Here is an 18199-nt window from a genome sequence, read left to right as displayed (position 1 = left end):
AGAAGATATAATCAATTCTAATAATTAAAATGTCTTAAAAAATGGGCACTTTTTGGTTGAAACATTGCCTAAATGCATGACATGTTTAAGATCTAAAGCTGATTAGTAATATTTGTTTAACAATGTTTTGATTCTAAGTCATCTAAGTTTGTTTGTCATGTTTGTAAGTTACTTGCAACTTAAAACATTAAACTTTGTATTCTACAAAGGCAATTTTGTTTCTTACTAGGGAGATTACTTTTCTATGCATTTCTTTTTGTAATACAGAGATGATTAACTATCACAGGCATTTTAAAGTAATACATAAGCAAAACACATTGGCCTTGAAACATGGTAACTGATCTATAAAATAGGTAGCTTATACCTATGGAGTCACTACTAGTCCCTAGTCTGGAATGGCCAGCATCCAAGTGTACATTTAACCACTATACTAACTGCATGCAATAATCTAAATGGTAAGACAAAGGACCAACCTCTGTTTGCAGATCTGGAGCTATCTTATCACCCCAAAGTCACAGCTCTTCGCATGTGAACCAAGACAAAGCTAAGCAGCGCAGGCACAAACTGCGGACATACTCATGCAGCATCAATTTAGTCCTTCAATGTCCCAAGGAATGAGATGCTTGGACCAGTGCCGTCTGCCTAAGTTAGCATGTCCTAGGAAGGGTGTCATCTCCAAATTCTGGTAGTCTACCCCACAAGGCACTACCCTAAGGATTACATAAAATGATATGTGCAAAATTATTAAGAGTACTAGGGAAAAAGATAAAGGGGTGTGTAGAGGGGGCTTCACTCCCCGGCCCCCAGCTATGTGGGAATAAGACTGGAATGATTAATACAAAGAGCACTCTTAAGAATGTCTTGGTACTGGGTTAGCAAAATGGCTCAGTGAACAGAAGTACTTGCTTCACTCCAACCTCTATGTATATGGCACACATGCTCAATGTCCTGGCCCCCGCAATAAATAAATAAATAAGTAAATAAAAATAAAAGAGTTTCTTGGTACAAAAAACTAATGTTGAAGTGATTATGCAATTTCTGCTGTCATTATTTATTGTTCTTAATCAAGGCTTCTTTTCTCTATTATACTGTAAAGTAAATTTCAAATTCTGTAGTAGTTTTCCATCAGTATAAATTTGGTACAAATAGTACATATCAGCATTAAAGCTTTTAGTATTTATGATAGAACCAACCATGCAATGAGTCTTTTCTGTTTCTGCCACTCCTTCATGCATGTCTGTGGTGGATCCCATCTAACGACCAATGAGAGATTAAAAATTGTCTTTTACACTTTCTAAAATCCTAATTTAAGAACATCATAAGTGCGACAGTTATGATTCCTACTAATATCTCTAAGAGTCTACTATTTAATTCTTAGTAAATCAGAGAGGTTCTTTCGAAGTCTAAGATGCTTTCTTCTTCAGGTATTGGCATGTAGGTACACACAGGGTACTGTGCTTGTGTGTGTGGCTGTCAGAGGACAAGCTTTGGGGGCCAGTTCTCTCAATACACTATGAGGCTTGGGATTAAAACTCAGGTCATCAATGGATGGTACTTTTACCTACTGTGCCACCTCAGAGGCCTAGGATTTATTCTGGGTTATTCACTAGGACTCAGAGAAGGGCATCAGTAAAGGAGGAAAGTGATAGATGAGGAGAAAAGTAAAACTACAAGCCAACCCTCTGATACTTAGGAACATGCCTACTGACCGCCCAAGAACTTGCAATATTAAGACAGAGGAAAACCAGATTTATAGGGTGCTTCTCTGGTGCTATTTTTATTAATAGTGATATTCTATTCTCATCTAGTCTTGTCTAAAATTCTTGAAGGGTTTTGTTAATATTTAAAGTTAAAAATTTTCTTATGACTATAACCATTAAGTAAAAATAATGAAGGAGAAATAACAAAGCGGGCTCTGATTAACCAAGCAGCTTTCATGGTCTTATTCTTAAGGTATTTTGTTAAGCTGGTAAGAAATAATGTTCACAAAGCATTTACATCAAGCTTTAGAAGTAACTCAAGTCATAACTTATCACTTAAAAATGAAATGGTTTAAAAATTTTAATACCAAAACCTAATGATTTAAAATAGTACCTAAGGAACATTCAAACCATATACTACCCCCTTATCCCCCCCCCCCCAAAAAAAAACCCTAAGGGCTTTTAACAAAAAACAAAATATTTTTTGATAACAACCCAACTGTTCAATGCAAACAAATTTTTCTCTAACAGTGAGATATGATAGGTCCAGGATTCTCACACCACAAACAAAGAAGAAACAAAGTGCTTAGAAAATATCTGTCGATGAAAGTTTGCCTTGCCAGGGCTAAGAGCTATAGCCACACATACCTGCAACCCTGACTGACAAAGGGGCTGATAACGGAAACAAAACTGAGCGTCTTGTAATCGGCTGTAAGTACTTCTAGCTTCAGAACTGTTTTAGGACAAAAGCATCCCCAAACTTCTGAAAATTTAGTGACAATTTCCTTAGCAGATCATTTTTTTGGTTTATTTCCCTTTTCTTTCTCAAATTCAGCTATCTGATTAAATATATTGAGTAAATTTTGAGGTAAATTTTTCTTAACTCTGCTTTCTGGTTGCTCTTTGCTATTTAGTGTCACTTCTGGAGCCTCAGTTTTGCTGCCCTCCCCATAGCTGTCCTCCTTTTCGTGTGCACGTTCTCCCTCATTTGTATTTAACTGGCATCTTTGCTCGTGCCTACTAACATCACGTGATCCAGAGTAAGTGTATTTTTTGTGTTTTTCAAGTGACTTCCAAGAGTAGTCCGAACTTGCTGGTGAAGCTGAGTACTTCACAGAACTTGGCTCCCACCTCCTAGAGTGCTCTTTTCTTCCCTCCGTGTCCTTTTCAAATCTCCGGTAACTAGATGCTTTCATCTTGTCCTCTGGATTTCTAGAGAATGAATCCGAGGAATTTTTCCTACTGGAGAATTGTCTTTCTGATTTACATGGCTTTTCCGTTTTGCTACTACCTGCCTGGGTTTTATAGCTATTGTAAAAATCTGGCCTACCTCCCAAATCATCTGGTACTTCAACTGAAGATGTGAGAAGACATCTCTCTCTCTCTTTTACCTGTGTGTTTGGACACTGTAACTTATCCTGCTTTTCCAGCAGTTTCTCCACTTCTTGTTTTTGATTAAGGAAAGATGCTGAAGTGTTCGTTGGAACTGGGTAGCAATCATCTTTCCTATTCTGATCTGTGTGACCTGAGGATGTCCTAGACCACTGCCTCTTTGAACTGCGAGAAGACTCTGAGCGATTTCTCTTACTTTTCTTATGCCGTTTATGACTAGAGGAGGAAGAAGATGAGGAAGAAATGGACTCATCAGCAGAAGAAACACTTGAAGAGGAAGATGATGATTTTCTTCTTTTCTTCTTTAGCCTTAAAAAAAAAAGTAGTTGGCTCATCAGACATATTAAGTACAAAAACATCAGATATTCCTCAAGATTTGACCCTATTTTGTGTCACCTGAAGATAAGCTGTCACTCAAAACATATTAACAATCTCAGACACTGCATCAAACTTTACCATGGCCCATGACCTGAGAATGCCTACAGACACAGGTGTCATTTTAAGCAAATCCAGGGCTTCTGAAAGACACAGTGACTTTTGTAGCACTGCTTACAGCTGCCCGAACATGTCAGCAGCAGCCTGAGGTTGGTACTTGGCTTGTCTCTAGTTTCACCATGCCCCCTTCAGCATTATTAACATCTTGAGGCCAAGCAGTTCTTTAGTGAAGGTAGGAACGGACTGCTGTGTGCACAGGAGGATGCCTATGTCCTCTAAACACTATATGTTAGTGCTTTGCCACAACTTACAATAGCTATAGAACAAAGCCACTAGTATCTAGGAACCACAACTCTTCTTCTAAAAGCCTATCTCTGAGAAACAAAGTAACTTATTCTATATTTTAATAATTTTTAAAAATAATTTTAGCCTTAAAATCTACTTTGCTTAACTTCTTAACATGCGGAACACATGCTTGCTAAAAATTACCACTTAGAATACTTTTTTTTTTTTACTTACTTTACCTCCATATGGCACTTTGAGTTCAACTCAGTAGTTGCTTTTAAGTTTAAAAAAATACTGAATATTACAGTTTACCTTTTCTCCTCTTTTAAGAGCTTACGCAACTTTTCTGCACTTGTTTCTATTTTCTTTGTTTTCTGCTTTTCTTCCTTTTCAGCTTGTTTTTCTCTTAATTCCAAAGATTTCTTTTAGAACCCAGATATCGGAAAAAACCACACGTTAAAAATAAATGTAGCAGAAAATGCAAAAGGCAGTATTTAAAAACCACCCCCAACCACAAACCCAATGTAGTATAACCAAATCACCATACGGCCAGTTATTAAACAAGTTATAGTTTTTCAAATAAAAAAATTAACAACACACGTTGGCATTAATCATTTGAACGGCCAGAACGGTATTGAGGACCATATTGCAGTTGGTGTCCCAAGAAAAACAGGGAAGCCATTGCAGTAGCATCAATGACCCAGAATGCAAGTAAATAAAAAAAAAAAAAAAAAAAAAAAAAAAAAAAAAAAGATTTAAATTGAAAAACATAAACAGGACACAAATTTTACAAATAAAATTCAAATACGGACATTCCACAGAGGTGAATTGAGGGGAAAATCACCATGTACAAATACAAACCATTTTAAAAATAGCACAGCCCAGTTGGATGCATGATTACATAAGAAATCATTTTCCAGTTTGTGGATGGGGATGAGCAGCACCAGATGTCACAGACACAGCAGCAATGGTCCAATTCAGAAGAAAATGCATGAGAAAACATCATCATCAGTATTACAGGAAAGGACAAGTAAAAAAAAAAGTCTACAAAGGTTTGCATAATTAGTTCAATTACACCAGCAATTCTCATAATTTTATAACCACCAGGTAAGCTCTCTACAAAGTCGAACAATCAAAATCATACACTGAATTTAGGTGTGGGCATTTTCTTATAGAGCTATTTTTACTTTTGAGTACAAACAAAAAAGCAGTGGTACTATAATGCAATGCAGACCTAATTAGGAAAAGCTATTCCCTTTCATAATATTTCACCTAAGTAACCTTGCTTTTCCTAAAAGAAAATGACATTTAGTATCAATTTTAAATACCATTACATTTCAGAGAGGAAATAAAGAATCACCTGCATATATTTATGAAGTTTCTGCAAGGCATCCTCTGCATCTTTAAAAGTCTCATCCAAAGCCAGAGCTTTCTTATAGTAACTTTCAGCATTTAAAAACTTTTCTTCTTCTTCTAGCCTAAATTAGGAAGAGTCTTTTGTAAAAACAGATTTATCCAAATACAAAAGTCATCAGAAGCTTATGACAGAACTTGTTAGAGGAAAGTAATGTTTAGAAAATTATTTTCTAATCACCTACTCATGTGCTTACCAAGTGAGAGACAGCTTAAATGACAATCATTACTAGCACCTAAACAATAGAGGTTATTTTTCCTTAGAAATATAGGAAGACATACTGCTATATAAAAATTTTGCATGATTTTGCCCCTTAGCATGCAATTATATAAAATTGCTTTTTCAAATAGCTTATGAAGTTTTTTTTTTCTAAAGAAAAAATTTCCCTGGAAATCCATTAAAATTCTTTGGAAATACTAAAGCACACACATAGTTGTAGATATCATTATAGCCCACAATCATTAATTATCATATAATCAAAAGTATGAGCTGTGAAAAATAAAAATGAGAATGTTCAGGTGGGTATGGTGGCATATACCCACTATCCAGCATTTGGGAGGCAAAGGAGGGGAAAGTTACTGCGAGTCTGAGGCTACTCTGGTGGAAACGGCAAGTTCTAGGCCAGCCAGGGCTACACAGAAAGAGGAGGCTTGGCTACAGGGCAGGGAAAGGACTTCACCAAGTACTGCTTTCTGGTTAACAGAAGGAGAACAATGAGTACTGCAAAGCAAACGAGAATCCTTGTGTCAGACAAGAGATGTGGGGAGCTGAGGGACAAGCAGCATCCTGACTCATGCTTGTGGTCTGGATAACTGGTTAATGTTGCCGTTCATGCAGCTAAAAGATGCCCATACACCAGGAGCGAGACAGCCTCACTGCAGTGGTGCTAGTCACTCACTTGGTGACAATGACAAAGACTTGCCAGTCACTAACTAAAATCTCATTAATTTGGAATTTATGGGAATTCCCATCCCACAAATGCTTAGGTGGAATGCTCATCTAAGCAAGCCTGGCCAGGCAGATGCATGACACAGAAGAGACCACGCTTTCTTCAGTAAAAGCAGAGGGGGCTAGGGATGTAGCTGATTGGTAGAGAAGCCTGCCTAGCATGTTTGAAATACCCTGGGTTCCATTCCCAGTATTGGAAAAAGAAAAGAGAAACAGCACAATGTTACTAGCACAAGTGGCTTTAAATTATTAAAGGCGATCACTGCCTGTCAGAACACGGTCCATGAATGAAGATGTGTGAGGAGATTTCTGAGAGGCTGTGAGAAAACTCAAGAATCTTGTAATCTCTGTTCCTACATAATATGGATTTATTCTTGGAATGTGCTTTCATGCCCCTCCCAGGTGTAGTAAATAGGGGTGAGCTTGCTTCAAATTATATTGCTGCTTGCTTTTATTATTCAAAAATGTTTCCAAGTGCGGATTGCCCTTGTGATTGTATATAGATAGCCTAAACTCACATGACACTGCTTAGCTCTCAGAATGCCCTTAGAGTATGGATGTCTGATGCTCTGAATAAAGCTGGCTACTGCAGGAGACTATAGTCTGCCTCATTTTTAGGCTCCACTCTCCTAAATTCATGCTGCCAACTAGAGCAGCAACACTGCTAATTACTTTCAATTCCACCATTTAATCTGAGTTCACACATACACACACACACACACACACACACACACACACACACACGGGGGGGGGGGGGGGGGGGGAGGACTGTATTTTAAAAACCCTGCCACCCAAACTGAAACAAAGAGTGCTCTGAAATTACATGTTAGGAAGCTATTTCTTTACAAAAAGCTCAGGGTGTTCCAAGAACTGGCTGCACATCAGGCTTTTACTATCAAATGAAATCCCATACTTACTGCCCTCCCCTTTCCACAAGTGTTTGGCAGAGATATTTTCTTGCATTCCTGTGAGTTGGGCAGTTTTCTAATGCTAGCTCAAAATCTTCTATTGCTTTGTTCAGACTTCCCTTTGTTGCATATCTAGAGACATTACAAAAGTAGAGAAATTTAATCTTGTGACCTACTTACACAGTTTTTGCATTCTTAAAAACATTTCCTTAAAATCCACAACTCACTTACAATGCTCCACGAGCTACCAGAGCTTCTACATTTTGTTTGTCTATTTCTAGAGCTTTATTGTACTCGTTCATAGCATCCACATGTCGTCCAACCTTAAAATAATCGACCCCAATCTTCACACTGAAACACATTTGTAAAACATCACAAACATTTTACAAAGTATCTAAATGTTAGTATGGGTGATTATTAAAAGTCCTTTAAGCTGGACCAATATTTAGTTTTTGAATTACTCTCAATATCCTTAAAAAGCATCCTGCCCTTATAGGTTGTCATAGCAAACATTTATGAAACTCAGATATCAAGATGCTAATTCTTTGCAGAAAACAATTCTGAACAAAGCTTGTTTGCTAAGATTCCATTGTAAGAACAACATAATACCTATACAAATACCGTCAAAGAAGTTTTTGTTCATTTGTAAACACATTCTGGTCTTAATGATGATAAGGAAATAAGTGCCTCACCAAAACTTTCATACTAGATAACTGCCATTGTTAGAACAAGCTCCATACCATTTTAAAGCCCAAGATGCTGATTGCTTCTTTCTTAATGCCGAAGCAAAGTCATCTTCAGAGAAATTTTTGCTATGAAAGAAAATGAGAGTAAAAAATGTAAATACTTAAAAAATATACTTCATTCTGTCTTTGGTAGATACAGCTGAAATGGTGAATTTTAAGCAGGCAATCTGTACTGCATTTATGTAGCACGGTCCTACAACAGTGAGATGTATTACTCTTAATAGTATTTTTCTTAAGCATATACACATTTTCTGTACCCTTCTCTACTTGGCCATATGGTGTAGCCCTACCACTGCTTAGAGTTCAGAGCAGGAGCTATGACTGCTCACTGCATTCAACCTTCAGCACATTCCTGTTGCTATGGTCAGTCATGTCCTTCAGCTACACATCTTCTGAGCCAATCCACTCCCCTCACCATCTGTGAAAATGCAGAGCTACTTTTACCTTTGTAGGCCTCTCATTAAAGATGGTGGATGAGATTCATCTATTCCTAGTTTCTCTAGAAGGAATTCAACTACTCCTGGATTAACAAATCCCAGAGAACTCTGCATGATATTTTCATAGGACTCCAAAGAATTACTGTTTAGTTCAACACTCCTCCTTTGTAAAAACAAGCAAACAAACAAACAAACAAAAACAATCAGAAACACAAACACACAAGTACAATAATCAGCATACCCCATTTCTACTGAAGACATTACTTTAGGAGGTTTAAATACTAATACCATTTTTGTGCACTAAAGTCTTGCACTATTATGATATAGTTCCTCCTATCAAGCCTAAAGTGATGTAAAGGTTATAAAAATGAATATCCATTTTACAATATAAAAATTATAGTTCTATTTTGTTAGAAGTAAATAAAAGATAAATACCTGTAGTACAAAGGAAGCTCTTCAGAAGTAATCACACCTAGTTTGATGCCAGACAGGTGTGGTGGAAGAGATGAGCTATATAGAGAGACTGCAAGCTTTTCATGGTATCTGTCAATATCCTTGATTCCAGCTTTAAAGAAGAAAAAAGAATCAAACACAATAAAAGTGAAAACAAAAATAAGCTCTGCAAACACCACTTGCATTAAACTGTACTTTCAACATTAATTTGAAATTTTTAATTAGTATGTTGAAACTGATCACCTCGAATTATGTCACCAGTTTGGTAGTATGACAAAGGGTCTCCATGGTTACTGTGAGAAGGCACATCTCTTAAGGGACAAAGAGCCTGCAATGAAAAGTATTTGAGAACAGCACACATTTCACTTTTTGGCAAGAACGGTACCCCTTTTTACCTTAGTTACTCATGGGTAATATTTCATATGAACATTAACAAGTATAAAGTCTAAAACTTTTTAATCAACCCATAAAAATACATATTTATAGGTTACAATTATACAACATTTACAGAGTGGTAATTCAATATACACATACAATGTGCAATTACTCTATTGGCAGTTAGTAACAGAAATACAACTTTTCTTTGCATTTGGAGTTTCCAATTCTTTTCTGGTATAAACTTCAGTCACACTACTATGCTGCAGAACACTTTCATTCTAACTGGATTCTGATGTCAGTTGTCTACCTTCCTTCTAGTCTCCTACCGCCTCCTGACTTGGTTACCACTACTCTACTCTCTTTTTTAGAATCAATTTTTTGGCTTTTATACATAATGTGAACATGTGGTAATTGCCTTTCTGTGTTTGGCTACTTTCATTAAAGATGGGGTCTTTTACTCCCATCCATTTTGCCACAGATGGCACAGTTTCATTCTTTTTGATGACTTTAAACAACTGCTAACAGACATAACGGTTACTTAAATTTAGTGTTTTCAGTTCAAACACAATAAAGCTTGTTTTCTATTTTAAGAATCAAAGATGAGAAAATAAAGGTATGTGCATTTGCTAAATGAAATATAAATTCCCCTGTTTTGTAATTCTTCCTTTTCATAAGCTGAGACAGATAGGAAATATCAACTGTTTTAAAAGTAAAATATCCCAAATTGAGGCAAAGTATCTTATCACAGTGGAAAAATGTTATAGTTTATTATTAACATATGATAGGAAATTTTTACTAAATTACTCATATGCAAACACACAATGCCCAATTATGAAGCATATATTTAACTAGAAGATATATATTCCGAATACCAATGAATATTATCACATCAACCAACAGATCTCTAGGATGTAAAAAGGAAACTGACCTGCAACCAGAGTCCCCCAAACCCTAAAAAAACAAAAACGAGGGAAATGTAACAGTCTAGTACTTGTTCTTTCGAGACAAGGTTCCATTACAGAGGTAAGGCTGGCATACCTCAGGAGATCTGCCCACCTCTGCCTCCTACGGCTAAAGGCATGCACGACCAATACCCAGCTCTCTAACACTTTTAGTAAGAGCAGCAACTATATACTTTCTTTCTTCAGCTTATATTTAATCCCCAAAGGTATACCAACAGCACATTTAAGCAGAACTGGGTGAGCACATAATTGTGCATGGGATAACTATGGAGTCACTTACTGTGATTTCTAAGTGAGATATGTCTCTCATGATGCCACTTCCTAAACAGATCAATACCATAAAAAAACCAAATTCTCGAATAGAGCTAATCCGTCCAATCACTATGTCACCACGTTCAATGTCTCGGAAAAACAGCTCTCTCCGGTCCAGGCTAGGGATCTCCATAAATTGCTCCAAAGGTGGCATGACCGCATAATGATCTGAGGAAAAATTAAAACCAACAGAACAAGTTTGATGCTTCACTCCTTAATAATATACTGCTAATAACCAATCAATCAATCCCGAAAAGCTTTCCAGGCTAAACTTACTGTCATTGTCGTCATGCACTTCAGAGGGCGCAGACGCATCTGATTTCCAAGACAGGGCAAAGAGCAGATCCGCCTTTTTAGAGATGAATTTTTGTATTTCAATGTTGTCAACTCTCTTCTCTTTCCTTAAAAAGGAGAAAACGAGTGACTGTGAAAATGTCGCACGAGCAAACCTCCTGTACATCCAAACTCGTGCAAAGTGGCTTTTCAGCACCCAACCTCCCCCAGGTTTCACCCAGGCAGTGTCTCTGGAGAAAGTTTTATTTAAGTCTCATTATGTTGGCTTTTCAATATGTATTTATTTAGTGGCGTCTGTGTGCAACTGAGGCTCATGGGGGACCACGCAGGGGAATCCTCTCCTACCAGGCGAGTCCCGGAAACCGAGCTCAGGCCACGAAGCTTGATGGCCAAGTGACTTGACCCACTGAGCTCCGGAAGAAGTTTGAATCTCCTTCTCCCTTAGTCGCCTACTGGGACACGGGAGCGGGGAAGGTGGGAAAGCTTTGCCAGCGGTTGAGAAGGAGCAAGCCGGGACCCAGTGCCGGGCCACACACACCCCGCGGGGTTCCCGCTCTCCGCTCCGCCCTGTGCCCGGGCCGGGCCCAGGGGACAGCCCCCCCATACCTGCCGGTTCCCTGTGGCGGCGCCGCGCCGCGGGCTGGCTCGGCTGCCGTGCCCAGCAGGCTCCGGAAGTGTGGGTTGTCCTGCTGCTCGCTCCGCAGCAGCGCCAGCAGCGCCGGGCCGTGGCAGCCCAGCGACTGCCGCAGCAAGTCGCGGTCCATGGCGAGCCCGCCAGGGTCCGGCTCCCCGAGCCAGCGCTCCCGACACGGTAACCTCCCGGAAGCGTTCTCGCAGCGGCGGGCTGCCCCGGGTCTCGCGAGACCCAGCGGGACTACGGAAAGCCGCAGGAAACGCGAAGCGGCGTGTCTGGAGCTGAGGGTGGAGTAGGGCTTGAGGTGTGGTTTGTCTGGACGCTTGCGTTTAATGTATACGTGGGGAAGTGGCTCCTAGGTCGGAACTGCCCGAGCTCGGGTCTGGGGTATCTATGCACCCTGCGCCTCCGAGTGCCCGAGAGGCCGCGGAGGAAGTTCCCTCAGGATGGTCTGGGACGTCCATGCCTCTCCTCTGTGCCACAACTGTCTCTAAGTGGCTGTCCTAGGAAAGGTGCCAGATGGGCTGAAGAAAGACAGGGGGCCTAACGTCGTCGTCATAAGCCAGGATAGCTTTAAAGGGCGCCACGCGTGCCCTGTTCCGGTTGGGGCTTTGTAGGAGTTCTGTGGTAACTGGTGGTGTCTGTGGGGAAAGCCTGTTGTGTGCAGTGCGAGGGAAGAATTTCAGGCTCTTCAAAGTCTGGCTAGGGTTGGTTGCCTCTGCTTTAGTGTCGGCCTTACACTGAGTGTAACACCAGAAACCAAAGACAAGTTTGTTCTTTACCCGAGAACCACACCCACCGTAGCGGACCAGGCCTTTTGTAGTTACAGGCGGGTTTTTTAAAAAAAAAATTTAATTAAAAATATTTTACCAATTTATTCATATTACATCTCAATGGTTATCCCATCCCTTGTATCCTCCCATTCCTCCCTCCCTCCCTTACTCCCCTCCCCTATGACTGTGACTGAGGGGGACTTCCTCCCCCTGTATATGCTCATAGGGTATCAAGTCTCTTCTTGGTAGGCAGGAAGTTACAGGCGTTTTGAATGCCTTTTCTTTTGTGACAAATACCTCATTTTGAAAAGGGCAGAGCACTCAATGTAAGGAGTAAAGAAGGAGTAGAGGGCTAGTGCTTGGATTTTCAGCGTGACAGCCAAGGGCTCTACCACTGAGCTACAACCCAGCCTACAATTTTATAAAACTTAAAACTGTTCCCAAGAACCGGGTGTGGTGGCACAAGCCTGTAATCCCAGCATCCTGCGAGGCCAGCCTGGTCTGCAAATCGAGTCCAGGCCAGCCAAGACTACACAGAGAAGAAACCCTATCGCTAAAACCAAAACCAAAAAGCAACTCCCAGAAGCTTTTAAGAAATATGAGTAATTTAATGAACTATGGAGGTGAGGCAGGGTGGGAGGCGGTTGTATGGGACGAAAGTGGTGAAGCAAATTGAGAATGCAGAGCAACCCAAGTAGATTTTCAATGTCTTGTTTCTAAGTCTACCTTTATTGTGATTTCAAGTTTCACTTCTAAGTAAACACACACACACACACACACACACACACACACACACACACACACACACCCTTTAACACTGTAGATTCTAAAGATGAAAATATTTCTGGTTTGGGGCGACTTAGTGGAATAGACAGGAAGGCAGACACAAAGCTGTAACACTATGGTAAGTTAATGTAGGCCACTAACTCAGGTGTCTATGAAGATCCCTCTTCTGATACAGAGTGTAAAAGAGCTGCCGGGGTACTTAGAAGAGAAGGAGATAAGTAAGTGCAGTCTAAACACTGGACAATATAATTAAAAAGCTTAAGTTTGAAAAGATAAGATGTGTTCTGGAGACCACAACATGATATTAAACAGGGAGGGGTATTTTTATTAACAGACATACAAAATAGATAAGCACATGACTTCATAAGGGCTATAGGTTAGCCAGAAGAGACCCTCGCCATCCTCTGTGCAAACAAAGAGAGGGAAAGAGGGAAGGAGGGGGAAACAGAAAAAGATTACATTCATTATTTAGCAAAGAATATAGAAATTAAGGTAAAGTAAGGTAGCCACATGGAGCAGTAACAGAAATGTATTTTAATATAGTTTTCTTTATCTCCAAAGTATCCCAAAATAACATGTACAGCTTCTGTGTTACCATTTCTGAAGGATGTAAAAGTAGTTTTTTTACTTCATAACAACATAACACACACACACACACACACACACACACACACACACACACATTCTGGTTCTTGATCCCACTGCAAACTGTCAACAAGGCCTCATTCCCATCTGAGGTGAAGGAAGGCATGTGTTAGGGAAGACAGACACCAAATAATACTCTAGCTCTCTCTGGTTTTTATTTTCAGATTCTTTTTTATGTTCCCCCGCCAAAAGTAGACGTTACTTGTTTACATATTTGTTTTGGTTTCTTGAATCAGTCTCATGTAGCCCAGTCTAGTCATGAGCTGAGTGACTCTCTGAACTTAAATCCTCCTGCTTCCAGCTCCTGGGTGTAGGGATTTCAGGCGTGAGCCACCATGCACAGTTCATGCGGTGCTGAGTATCAAAATTAAGACTTTGAGCATGCTAGCAAGCACCCTGCCAGCGGAGTTACACTCTCAGCCTTAGAGAAGTGATGCTGACTCTGTAACAAGAATGTTAATGAGTTTTAGCTGACCAGACAGGCTGACATGTGCACTATCATTCCTTTGTTTATGTATCACTGTTCCTGTTTATCTATAGCAACACTGTTAGTTTCTCATGATGGCCTTAGTAATAGGACGTTTGTAATCAGCTGTGTTATTTTTATGAAACGATGTTTGGTTCTCTTAGCTTATTTCTTATCCCAGCTATCGCACAAATAGGTGAGACTTTATATTTGTTTAAAAATATGCTTTCCAACACAATCTTGAGCAGGTTAAAAGTCTATTCGTAACCCTATATGTTATTTTTGTCTTATTCCCAGTAAACATCCCAGCTATACTTGCACTTTATAGCTTTCCTGGGCTCCTTCCTCCTGACCTTTCTTGGACCTCTTACCCATGGCTCAATCCCCAGCTCAACCCCTTACTTCTTCTTCTAATCCCCCCCCCCCCCCCCCGCCCCGCCTGGCTGGAAGCCCAGCTCTATTCTCTCCCCTGCTCTGCGACTGGCTGTAAGCTGCTCTATTGGCATACCAGGGAACATCTGGGGAACAGTGTTTGCACAACTTTGAGACAGAAATCAGAATTTAAACCACACAGTAACCTTATGCCTACACAGTTGTCGTCTGAACATAGAGCTAATGAATGCCATCACCTGGAAGATCACCAGAGGAGAAGCTCTCAGAGATGTGAGGTCACAGGGAACACCACTTAGGAACCTGGTGGCATGTTTACTAACATTGGTGACATATTTGCTAATAATATCCCTACTCTGCCCATGTACTTAGTAGGTAACATTAGACACTGGAGAAGGGAAAACAAAAGACAGACAGGATCTGGGGAGGTGAAAACAAAAACAGAGTGGACACTATCTGTGAGAAACAGGAAGCAAACTATAGCCCTGGCTCATGGCAGCAGATGGCCAGTGCTGTCAGACTCCATACAGATAAGACACAGGGAGCACCAGAGACACACTGAGGCCAAAGAGGAAGAAAACATGTATTCAACTGCTTAGAGATGAGTTAAAATATTTTTCAAGCAAATACTTACCAACATAGCTTGCAAGATGTTTTTCATTAAAACAATCAAAAATAAAAGAGTAGATTTTCATCTTAGAGCAATTTTAGGTTCATAGCAAATGTGAGCAGAAGATACAGACCTCTCCCTAGTGTTTCATACTCATCGACTTCCTCATTATCAAAACTCTCCAACAGAATGGGAAATTGGTTGCAATTAATGAACCTATACTGACATAGAATAAATATCACAGATACTACATGGTTTACCAAAGAATTCACATGCTATAATATAGACAAATACATATTTTACACATCATACGAGTCACCGGAACAGTTTGATTGCCTGGACTTTCGATTCCTCCCTCTCTACCCTGAAGTCCTGACAACCAAAGAACTTTTTACTATCTTTATGTTTTTCCTTTTTGAGGTTATCATTAATTGGGATAATTTAGTATGTAGCTTTTGCGAATCGTTTCTTTCACTTTCTAATGTATGCTTAAATTTTCTCTGTTTCTTTTCATGGGTTCGTATGTTGGGGGTTGGTCTGCTGCTCTGTGTATACAAATGATGAATTTTGGGCCCCTAGATCTGGTTGCAGTCCCGAGGGGGGCATTGCCATGTACATTGATCAATGTTATGCAAACTGTGTCCCCAGTTATCTCTGATTGCTTAGAAAAAAAACTGGACAGCCTATGGTTGGGTGAGAGAGTAGGAGGAGAAACTTATGTTCAGGTCTTGGGTTCTTAGGTAGGGACAACGAGGTTGAGGGTGGGAAGAGAAGGAGGAGAGAGAAGAAGGAAGAAGAGATAGGAAGAGGAAATTGCCTGGAGGAGCAGAAACAGCCTAGACAGGACCAGCATGACAAGTAAATCAGGCCACATGGCTGGGAAATACCAAAATTAGCAAACACGATTAGTATAAATAAATATCTGCTGAGTTGTGATGCTTAAAGCTTATTAATAAATCTTATAAGTCTCTGCCTCATTTATTTGGGAGGTAGAGTGGGTGATTAAGAAAGCACCCCCCAAATATAAATTATCTTCAACATTGGTGACTAATTTCTTAATGCTGAATAATAAATATCCAATTGTCTTATGATACCGACACCAACCTACAGGAGACTAGGGAAGCTAGTCTCCTTTACTGAGTCCTTTACTGAGTCAGCATTTTTACCTGAAAATATTCTCATAGACATGCCCAGAAATAATATTTAGTCAATGACTTGGGCATCCCTTAATACAGTCAAACTGATATATAACATGTTTTTTTTTTTCTTCATGTTCTGAAAGAACTTGGTTTCAGCTAGCTCTCTGAATTGCATAGAATAGTAAAATGCTTGCAACTACGTACACACTTAGTGCAATTCTAAAGTTAATATTTTGACTCAAGCATTTATTAATCTTTCCATACTACTTTCTTCATTTTTCAAATGGCAGAAGAAAAGACAGAGCCTGCTAATTGTACTAATCAACTCTTAGTTTCAAGCCAGACATGGTGGTTGGTGTATACCTAAGATCCCAGAACTTGAAGTTAAGGCAGCAGGAATGCTGGCTTCCGCCTAGCCTGGACTACACAGAAAGACTTACCTCAAAACAAAGAAAACGAATTCTTTAGTTCCAAACCAGTATTTTGTTTGTGTTGGAGAAACTAATAAAAAGTATATTTTCAAGTGAGGAGGACACTTGGAGAACTTCATATTTACTATAAAAATATAATAATCAAGACAGTGTTCTAGGGCTGGAGAGATGGCTCAGGGGTTAAGAGCACTGACTGCTCTTCCAGAGGCCCTGAGTTTAATTCCCAGCACCCACCATGTATAATGTGATCTAATGCCCTCTTCTGGCATACATACTGCAGACAGAAGACTGTATATGTAATAAATAAATAAATAAATCTTTAAAAGAGTCAGTTAACAATAGACATTTCAATGTCACTGACTAACAAGCTCAGAAATACTATATAAATAACATCTACTCATCTTCGGCAATAGTGGAGATAATCCATGGATAAAGATGATCTTTTCAACAACATGTGCATGCCTTAAAAATAGTTTCTATAGAGAGAGATACCATTTCCAAATAAATTAAACTGGGTCACGGTTCACAATACTGTGGAAGTCCAAGAAGAGAACACAAGAGAAAACACCACACAAAGGCACGACTGACAAGCTAGACCTTATTGAAATTAAACTTCTCTGGGGCTGGAGAGATGCCTCAGCAGTTAAGAGCATGTACTGCTCTCGCAGAGAACCCAGTGCTGTTCTCAGCACTCACATGGTGGCTCACAGTCATCTGTAACTCCAGTTCTAGGGGATCCAATGCCCTTCCTCACTTCTAAGGTCACCAGACACACATCCAGGGCACGTATATACACACAAACATTCGTACACATAAAAAAAAATCTAAAAAATTGAAAAAATTAAAAATTTCTAACCTACAAAAGATTCCATTAAGAGGATAAAAAGATTAATGCACAATCCTGCAGAAAGTATTTACAAAAAGCATATACAAAGAACTTTTGAAACAATGATAAGAAAACCATTAAAATGATATTTTAAGTTAACCAAACATTAACAGACCTTTGGTGTGTCTACCACCAAGAAGATATACAGATGGCAAATGTACATATGAAGACATGTATTACATTGCATCATGGTAATGCAAATTAAAACAATTAGATAGCAGTGCAAGCTTCTTAGACCAGATCCCAGAACATTGGCAAGACCAATGGTGATTATATGAAGCAACAGAATTCTTCACTTGTTGGTTTGAGTGCTAAATGGTGCAGCCACTTGAGGGAAGTGTAGTGCTTTCACAAAAACCAAAACAGTGTTACCCAGTGCTTACATTCATTCTGCTTACCTTGATTGCTGAAAATGTACACATAAGACCCCTCACATGAATATTTAGCACTTTGAATCACATGAGTCAAAAATTAGAAACTAAGATGCTTTTCCATGGCTGGATGGATAAACTATGGTATCCTCAGACAACAGGATATGTACTGTTCAGTGTTAAGGAGAAATTAGTCACCAACCCATGAAAATAGCCAGAGGAAACCTAACCACATATTAATGAAGGAAAGAATCACACTTGCAAAGCTGCATACTGAATTGTCCCAACTAACGATAATATTGAGAAGAAAAAACTACAGAGACAGTAAAAAAAATTCTTTGACTATCAAGACTTCTGGGGAGGGAAGGAGGAATAGATAGACCAGAACTTTTTTATTTTAGGGC

The 18199-nt window shown here is 39.5% G+C and overlaps 1 protein-coding gene across 2 annotated transcripts; it reads right to left on the bottom strand.

Moving 5' to 3' along the window:
• Positions 1-2367: 2367 nt before the first annotated feature.
• On the bottom strand, positions 2368-11478 carry Ttc14 (tetratricopeptide repeat domain 14). Of its 2 annotated transcripts, XM_051157054.1 has the most exons (12): positions 11271-11478; positions 10647-10771; positions 10339-10538; positions 8962-9046; positions 8701-8830; positions 8273-8428; positions 7823-7894; positions 7314-7433; positions 7092-7214; positions 5173-5290; positions 4125-4234; positions 2368-3401 (listed from the first exon to the last, which is right to left on the bottom strand). In XM_051157054.1, the coding sequence occupies exons 1-12, from the start codon at positions 11426-11428 to the stop codon at positions 2495-2497; spliced, it is 2304 nt and encodes a 767-aa protein (XP_051013011.1). In that variant the 5' UTR covers positions 11429-11478; the 3' UTR covers positions 2368-2494. The 2 variants fall into 2 exon arrangements, 1 of the variants encoding a protein (XP_051013011.1); XR_007831914.1 differs by lacking the exon at positions 2368-3401 and having other exon boundaries at positions 4111-4234; positions 4674-5290; positions 11271-11475.
• Between the last annotated feature and the right edge of the window lie 6721 nt (positions 11479-18199).

Source organism: Acomys russatus, chromosome 15 (genome assembly GCF_903995435.1).
Source record: "Acomys russatus chromosome 15, mAcoRus1.1, whole genome shotgun sequence".
In the NCBI taxonomy this organism is placed as follows: domain Eukaryota; kingdom Metazoa; phylum Chordata; class Mammalia; order Rodentia; family Muridae; genus Acomys; species Acomys russatus.
Note: the sequence above shows the minus strand (reverse complement) of the source record. Positions and strands in the feature narration are given on the sequence as shown.

Bases quoted from the DNA above. Each gene is read 5' to 3' on its own strand.
- Ttc14 (XM_051157054.1), bottom strand. From the start codon at position 11,428: ATGGACCGCGACTTGCTGCGGCAGTCGCTGGGCTGCCACGGCCCGGCG. The intron at 8,429-8,700 runs GTATTTATCTTT...GTTTTTACAAAG, and splicing joins GAGCTTCCTTTGTACTACAG to GAGGAGTGTTGAACTAAACA. The intron at 5,291-7,091 runs GTAAGTATGGGA...TTCCTAATTTAG, and splicing joins CTTGTGGAAAGGGGAGGGCA to GCTAGAAGAAGAAGAAAAGT.